The following is an 8,997-nucleotide window of genomic DNA, read 5'->3' as shown; positions in this document are numbered from 1 at the left end:
TTTAAATAAATGTAAATACTAGATCATTCTTTTCAGCACTTGTCCCTATGACTGGATAATAATCAATAAAAAATATATAAAACTGGAGCCTGCAAGATTGATTTGTGGAGTGTGGTGTCCAAAAAGTATATCTTATGTTTAGAATGAGGTTATGACACGAAAAGAAAGATGTCAAGTCACAAGACAAGGATTTTGGGTCGTGTCTCTTTAAAAATGTCAGTCCATTGCGTTCAGTGATATAACTGTGTACATGGGTCGCTATCATGTGGAGCTAAAAGGGGGTGTTTGTAGTAGCAGTTTGATATTTTTTTAGATTTTGAGTATTTTTTTCTTCATATACTGGATCAACAAATATCATTACCAATCACGTACGAGGCAGGAACATTCTCTGATGACACATTTCTGTAAGAAAGGGATATAGAATTATCACTACTGGGCATATCACCCTCGAAAATCAGTTTGGACCAATCCATTTGCCAAGCATGAAAACGCACATGTGGGCTTGGCAATGAGGTTACAAGAAGGATTGCATGCATGGTAGTCTGTCTATCTTGTTACCTCATTACAGTAAATAATGTGTGGTTTAGAATCCAAATAACAGTACATTTAGGCTATATACATTGTCTAGTCACTACAAAACATTTACATAGATTTAGCTGACGCACTGGCTTGGAAATCTACTCGGGAGATTTGCTATCAGCTAAAGTTTGCTAGCCACATCGCTGTCAGCAGCATCGCCTTTGAATTGGCTGGTGCGTATTCATTATCCAGTATTTTCTCAACAATTCATCACCACCTTTTGGAAACCATGTTACCCATTAGGCTACACAGAATTATTTTTAATACCAAAACCTAACCTAGTAGATTGTAGAAAGTTTGCGGTCAGTGATTCCAACGCTCACGGCTATTAAAGATTTAAGACGGGGTCGTTATTTAATTCATCTAGGTACGAGATTAAACATGCGGAACAATCATTGACGGAAATGTCAAGCACATTAGACCAGTACAAGCGCATTTGACACAAATGACACTTAAATGTACAGCAAACTAGTTAGATAAATGATCACCACTCTATGCCACGTAACGTTAGCTAGGGGTGTAGTGGCGCATTTATACCCCAAGCGTCCAGGGTCAGGTTACAGAGGATTTATGAAAGTGTTAGTTAGGCTATCATATTATTGTGATAGTAATTATTTCCAAACGTGATATGCAGTCACTCATGCAGTTTAAGTTGATTTAATTGTTTTTGGCAGTAGGTTATGCTTGTAGGCCACCACCTTTTGGCTGGAAGAATACATGACATGTGTAGATTTTTATGTAGCCAATAAATGCAACTCTTACAAAATGGGACTTCCACAAAAATGTGGCCCATTTTTTTTTCTCTGTTCCCCAGGCTGAGCAGTGTGAGCAGACTTCACCATGAGTTCAAGAGTGTGTAAGAACTGTGGGGGCACAGACATCGATGTGGACCAGGCCAGAGGCGATGCGGTGTGCGTGGGCTGTGGCTCGGTCCTGGAGGACAACATTATCGTGTCCGAGGTCCAGTTCATGGAGACAGGAGGGGGCGGCTCCTCTGCTGTGGGACAGTTTGTAGCTGGAGATGGTATGTGCAGATGGATTGTAGGTTGGTTATAATGACAAGAGCTACATTATTCTGAGAGGTAGCCCATTCATAGATGACTACCTTTTAGTGCCTATTGATGACGGTATCTTCTTTTTTTAAGAGCCCTGATGCTTGCTCTAGACGTTAACACGCATCACTCGCGGTACCTTTTGGAAGCATAAGGAACATGTCTTTCAAATCAGCACAAAATAATTACTACACACCTTTTATAGGGTTAGTGTTTCCACATGGCCAGATCTCCATGTTACAGCACTTGTTTACGAAAAACAGCCAGTGACCACCTGTGCTAATGCTCTGAACACCTGTGTGTTAGCATAACTCTGAAGGAAGTGTAGTTTGTCAACTGGAGGCGCACACAGCTTATGGATCTGTGCAAATCAGATACAGTAAGCATGTCTTTTTTATTTCAAATAATATTTCTTGCTGATATGAAAGAAGGGTTATGTTTCAAAAGCGTTTAGCAAGCAATGATTATTGAAGTTTCTAAACGTTAAAACACAGCGTTGGAATTGTAGTTCACACAGAGCCAGCTTATGGAGAGAAGGGTTTTTGAGAGCTAAGAGACATTGCTTATAAGAAGTATAAAACACTTTTATATCCCTTTATTCCTGCAGTTTTTCATGACATTAAGTTAGTCACTTGGATTGCAGAATGGTATTTTTTGCAGAGTACATGGCCCTGGCTAGTCTTTCCAGTAGCTGTGCGTGGGTGATATCTCTGAGGAAGCTAAGCCAGTAAGAAAGCCATATTACAACCGTTGTTGTCATATTTGCATTGTTTGCTCTAACCCATTCGTTCATACGCCACCGTGGTAAATTCAACTACATATTTGTTTCATCACAAAACCACAAAGCAGTCCACAAAGCAAATATTGCATGTTCCAAACAGTTATATGACCTGCAGCATGTTTAAGTTAATGTTTTCGACAGTTTACTAAACAACTACTGATTTAGAACCACTGAGTTGGCAAGTCGGCACAAAGACAACAGGAGCACTGCATCCGCTATTCCACCACTATTTCAACTTAAACATTTAAACATCATGAAAACAAGGCTATATATACTAAGTTTAATACACTGAAAACAAACTTAAAGATGCCAATTACCAAGAACAATTTATTCCAATCAATTTAGCTAAATATCATGTGCTTGTCCATGGTACTTATTTCTTTGTGCATGCGCAAAATGTTTTTGGACTCACCCTACGCCAATGCCATCCTCCTCTTTCATGTTGGCAAAACGGTCTATGGCTCATACGGTACACTTACATTTTGTCATAGGCTACCTAGCTAAAATGCTTGCTAGCCTAACTTCCTCGCATGGGCAACAATGGACCTGAGTTAGCTAGCTATACTGAACAAAAATATAAACAAAACATGTAATGTTGGTGTCATGAGCTGAAATAACAGATCCCAGAAATGTTCTATACGGATAGATTATTTATCTCAAATTTAGTGTACAAATTTGTCTACATCCCTGTTAGTGAGCAATTCTTCTTTGCCAAGATAATCCATCCACCTGACAGGTGTAGCATATCAAGAAGCTGATATTACAGGTGCATCTTGTGCTGGAACAATATAAAGCCACTCTAAATTGTGCAGTTTTGTCACACAAAACAATGCCATAGATGTCTCAAGTTTTGAAGGAGCGTGCAATTGGCATGCTGACTGCAGGAATGTCCAACAGAGCTTTTGCCAGAGAATTGAATGCTCATTTCTCTCCCATAAGCTGCCTCCAATGTCTTCTTAGAGAATTTGGCAGTACGTCCAACCGGCCTCACAACCCCAGACCACGTGTAACCACGCCAGCTCGGGATCACCTGTTGGATTGTCTGAGGGGAAGGAGGTTTATTTCTGTCTGTAATAAAGCCATTTTGTGCGGAAAAACTAATTCTGATTGGCTGGGCCTGCCTCCCCAGTGGGTGGGCCTGCCCTCCCAGACCTACCCATGGCAGTGCCCCTGCCCAGTCATGTGAAATCCATAAATTAGGGCCTAATTTATTTCAATTGACTGATTTCCTTCCATGAACTGTAACTCAGAAAAATCTTTGAAATTGTTGCGCGTTGGGTCTATATTTTTTGTTCAGTATAGTTAACGTGAGCCTACTAGACTAATTCTAGGCTAGATATTGAACTTCAATCTTCTCAGGCCAGTGCCGCAATATATTAATTTATGGTTAGATCAGAATCGTTGTCATAATCATTGGCCTGTACAGAGAATTAAGTAAAAACCAGAAGTCCAATCTCAATCCATGACTTGACTTTTTCCACATTTTGTTGTAACAGCCTGAATTTAAAATGTATTATTTTTTTTTTTAGATAGATTGGTGGTAAGGCCCTGTGATAGACTAGCGTCCTCTCCAGGTGGTGTACTTGTACATCAAGCTGCCTTGCACTACAGAAACAGGCATCCTGCCCTATGAGCTGTTCTGGCTCTCGCAAGCCAATGCTCAAAGTCTACTTACTACACACTATACCCCATAATGTCAAAGTGGAATTATGGTTTGCATTTTTTTTTTTTATGAATTAAAAATGAAAAGCTTTAATGTCTTTAGTCAAGTATTCAACCCCTTTTGTTATGGTGAACCTAAATAAGTTCAGGAGTAAATATGTGCTTGAGTCACAAGTTCCATGGACTTGCTCTGTGTGCAATAATAGTGTTTAACGTGATTTCTTTAATGACCACCTCATCTCTGTACCTCACACATACAATTATCTGTAAGGTCCCCAGTCGAGCAGTGAATTTCAAGCACAGATTCAACCACAAAGACCAGGGACGTTTTCAAATGTTTCGCGAAGAAGGCACTTATTGGTAGATTGGGGGGATAATAAAAATAAAAAGCAGTCATTGAATATCCCTTTGAGTATTTTAGCCTTCTTTGTAAATAAGAATTTGTTTTTAACTGACTTGCCTAGTTAAATAAATATAAATAATGAAGTTATTAATTACACTTTGGATGGTGTATCAGTACAGCCAGTCACTACATAGATGCAGGCGTCCTTCCTTACTCAGTTGCCGGAGAGGAAGGAAACTGAAATTTCACCATGAGGCCAATGGTGACTTTAAAACAGCATTTTAATGGCTGCAATAGAGAATTGAGTATGGGTCAACAGCATTATAGTTACTCCACAATACTAACCCAATTAACAGAAGGAAGCCTGTACAGAAGGAAGCCTATATATATAAAAAAAAAAATGAAAACCTGCATCTTGTTTGCAACAAGGCACACGTGTAATACTGCAAAAAATGTGGCAAAGCAATTAACCTTTTGTCCTGAATATAACATGTTAAGTTTGGGGCAAATACAACACATTACTGAGTACCATTCTCCATTTCAAGCATTGTGGTGGCTGCATCATGTTATGGGTGTGCTTGTAATTGTTAACTATTGGGGAGTTTTTCAGGATAAGAAAGAAACCGAATGGAGCTAAGCACGGGAAAAATCCTAGAGGAATGACTGGTTGTCTGCTTTCCACCAGTCATTGGGAGAGGAAATTCAGCTTTCAGCAGGACAATAACCTAAAATACAAGGCCAAATCTACACTGGAGTAGCTTACCAAGAAGACAGTGAATGTTCCTGAGTGGCCAAGTGACAATTTTGACTTAAATCTGGTTGAAAATCTATGGCAAGACCTGAAAGTGGTTGTTTAGCAAGGATCAACAACCAATTTGACAGAGCTTGAAAAATGTTAAATTGAATAATGGGCAAATGTTGCACAATCCAGGAGTGAAGAACTCTTCGAGATTTACCCAGAAAAACTCACAGCTGTAATCGCTGCCAAAGGTGATTCTAACATGTATTGACTCAGAGGGTTGAATAGTTATCTAATCAATCAATCATTTTTAACAAATGTTTGAATTTATTTTCTATAAATCGTTGACAAAAAAAAGACAATTAAATCAATTTTAATCACAACAAAATGTGGAAAAGGTAAAGGGTTGTGAATACTTTGAAGGCACTGTAAGCATTTTGCTGGACCTGCTATAAGATCTGCTAAATTGTGTGATACCGGTATCGTGAAACTCGCTAGTACCGTGGAAAAGAAACAAAACATGAAGCAGATTTAACTTATTTAGGAAAACAGCCCTAATGTCATTATGTCATCCAGTCTCATATGTATTTATTTTCCAAGCTATTGCACACAATATCTTACATACAGCAGGATTTTAAAGGAAGTATCGTCACAGCCCTACTGTTTTGTAAATGTTAAAGATTGCACTCCTGGTGTCGTGATGTAACGCTTCTCTCTTTCTCCTGTATTTATAGCCTCTGGAAGGAACCCCACTTTTGGGGAAGGGCTCTATACGGGCGTTGGAAGGGAGTCCCGGGCCCAGACCCTGCAGAACGGTGAGTTAACATTAGGGGTCACCACTTGCATTCCTAAAGCATTGGCGTGCATGCATCATAAGAGCTCATTACACTTACAGCAGGCCTAATCCTCAAATGTGGGTGCGCTAGGATATTAACCTTTGTTTTTAATGCTGTGTTTCATGATGTCTTGAAAGTAAAGCATTTAGTCTTATACTAGACAGATTAAACTGATGCCATCTGCTTTACATGGTCCTCATCCCCTCGTAAAGTGGCATCTGTATCGGGACCTTATTTCAGAAGGACAACAAACTTGGTAGGGACCACCCATTTCCTTTAATGTCCAATGAGAGATTAACAGGGTGTGTCTACAGCATTGCTTGGTTGGCACAAGCAAACATCCATCGCATGCTTGAATGCCTCAGGAAAGGGCTGATGTCATACGTTTCCTTTGTCTGGTCGGACACATTCAGTCTGTGTTGCCTAGTTTTGATGATTTCCTGTTTGTTTAGTCACGTTTATTTGGAAGTTACTTTTACTCGGCCGTAAAATGTAAATTATCTCCCAGTAACCTAATGTGAGTAGTCGTCTGTGGCTCCTGCTACTCCCATGGTACTGATGATCAATATAGTGCTGGCTAACTGCTAAGCAGGAGTGTGTGTGTGTGGGGCTTGCAAACATAGCACTGTCAGAGTGTGTCTGTAGGGATGAGACAGATGTTAGTCAGACTTTGTGGACGATGACTAATATATGTGTCTGAGAAGAACAGACATATATAGATACAGCCGGGTGTGAGTTTGTATGGGGTAATAGGTCTGTCATGCTGCGGGGAGATATATAGTGTCTATGGAGCTCTGAGAGAACAAGAGTGGTGCTGTGAGGGAATGCTCTCTTCCATAAACATCCCAAGTGTCTGGCCAGGCCACCCTCTGCTCTCCAACCCACCCACCCACACTCTGATTAATGCATCATCCTCCCCCGTCCCTACCCCCACTCTAACTCATCACGTCTCCTCACTATGACCAACACAGGTTCCTTTTCCCATTACTGGAGAAATCTCATATGTCCTGCATTTGACCCAAACTGCCTCAATATATCGCTAGTGTGGGGCTTTCCAATTGTATCCAGCTGTCACAATAAATGTACCTGATGATGATGCTGGTTGGGGTTTGGAAGATGCATAGACAAAGCTGTATAGAAATCAGGATATTTAGTTTGTCACAACTTGAGGAGGAGAGGGGAATGAGGAGGGAGTGGTATGAGTAGGGTTGCAAAGGGTCGGAAACTTTCCGGTAAATTTCTGGACTTTTTCCGGAAATTTGCCATGGGAAGTTAAGGGAATTTTGCTTAAATTCATCAAAGTTAGCTTATAACAGTGAACCTTTGTTGGATACACAAGGCAATTCTAGGTCTTGTGGCATATTTTGGTCAAACTATCCCTAATTCAATGGAATTGCAACCCTCTACATGCACAGTGCATTCTTCCATCACAGCTGATTCTCAAGATCTTGCACACAAATGATATGTTATTGAGCCCACACTACTACACTGTCTGAGCCAAGGACTACATGCTTTCTGGTAAGTTTTGTTTACAATACTGGGTGGGGTTAATATATTTTATGACATGCATGATTTTTTGTTAACTAGTAAATAGTAGCCTACAGCAAAGTGTGTTTAAATCATATCTAACTTATTAACAATTTCTGCTAGTTAGTTTTGGCTACCATGTGGGTTTTTAGCTTGCTTGAGCCTGCTAACTGAGTGTTAATTCACCTGTTTCCATACATGTTTAATCTTAAAACAGTTATCTTATAAAGGAGTTGTTTAATCTAACTACTTAACTATTTATATTTTTTCTAATCTTTACAGGAAAATGCCACATCTGATGTGTGGATACATTTCACTGCAGCTAATGTAGGAGGAAAAGCTGTGTACATTTGAAAATACTGTGCCAAATCATATGTGAGGAATGCAACAAAGATGCAGAATCATCTGGCCAAATGCATAAAGTTCCCTCAGCACTCACAACAAGCAACCTCTGACAAAAGTCCCCCTACTTCTATTCGAGGTGAAAAAGATTAATCAGACACCTTATCCATAGCAACAGCTCATGATCCTCCTGGAAACTTTTTTTTTTTTTTTTACTCAATGGCGGAACGTAGTCAGAGAAATGCTGATGAATGTCTTGCTCGAGCTGTGTATGCAACTGGTTAACCTCTGATGCTCACAGGCAATGTGTATTGGAAGAGATTTCTGAATGTTCTTCACCCAGCATACACCCCAACCAGACATGCTTGACCTACTCATTTGCTGAATGCAGAGTTCAAGTGAAGGTCAAGCAAATCATAGAGAAAGCAGACTGGATTGCAGTCATCTCTGATGGGTGGTCAATTGTTTGTGGGGAAGAAAAAATTAACTACATCTCCACCCTTCAACCAGTATTCTACAAGGGACAACCGACACACGGGTCTCTACATTGCAGATGAGCTGAATGCAGTCATCAATGACGTTGGACCACAGAAGGTATTAGCACTGGTGACAGACAATGCTGTGAACATGAAGGCTGCTTGGTCTAAAGTGGAGTCCTACCCTCACATCACACCCATTGGCTGTGCTGCTCATGCATTGAATCTGTTGTTCAAGGACATCATGGCACTGAAAACAATGGACACATTCTACAAGAGAGCCTTGGAAATGGTTAGGTATGTGAAGGGTTATAAAGTTATAGCAGCAATCTACCTCACCAAGCAAAGTGAGAAGAATTATAGCACCACATTGAAGCTGCCCAGCAACACCCATTGGGGTGGTGTTGTCATCATGTTTGACAGTCTCCTGGAGGGGAAGGAGTCTCTCCAAGAAATGGCCATATCACAGTCTGCCGATATGGATAGGCCCATCAAGAGGATCCTCCTGGATGATGCATTTCGGGAGGGAGTGGTAAGCAGCCTGAAACTCCTGAAACCTATAGCAGTAGCCATTGCACGGATTGAGGGATACAATGCCATCCTGTATGATGTTCAGACTCTGCTTGCAGATGTAAGAGAAGACATCCGTACTGCCCTGCC

The 8,997-nt window shown here is 40.5% G+C and overlaps 1 protein-coding gene across 2 annotated transcripts in view; it reads left to right on the top strand.

Annotated features, from left to right (window-relative positions):
• The first annotated feature begins 466 nt into the window (after positions 1-466).
• brf1a (BRF1 general transcription factor IIIB subunit a) overlaps positions 467-8,997 on the top strand; it is a 64,322-nt gene continuing 55,791 nt past the window's right edge. The window contains exons 1-3 of one of the 2 annotated variants that reach the window (XM_021584989.3): positions 467-752; positions 1,394-1,603; positions 5,891-5,971. In XM_021584989.3, coding sequence (XP_021440664.3) covers positions 1,420-1,603; positions 5,891-5,971 — 265 coding nt within the window. In that variant the 5' untranslated portion in view covers positions 467-752; positions 1,394-1,419. The remainder of the gene's footprint in view (positions 753-1,393; positions 1,604-5,890; positions 5,972-8,997) is intronic. The other variant, XM_090220861.1, reaches the window with a different exon arrangement.

The sequence above is a fragment of the Oncorhynchus mykiss genome, chromosome 25, assembly GCF_057628025.1.
Source record: "Oncorhynchus mykiss isolate SJ-2025 chromosome 25, ASM5762802v1, whole genome shotgun sequence".
NCBI lineage: Eukaryota > Metazoa > Chordata > Actinopteri > Salmoniformes > Salmonidae > Oncorhynchus > Oncorhynchus mykiss.
This window is presented reverse-complemented; position numbering and strand designations above follow the sequence as displayed.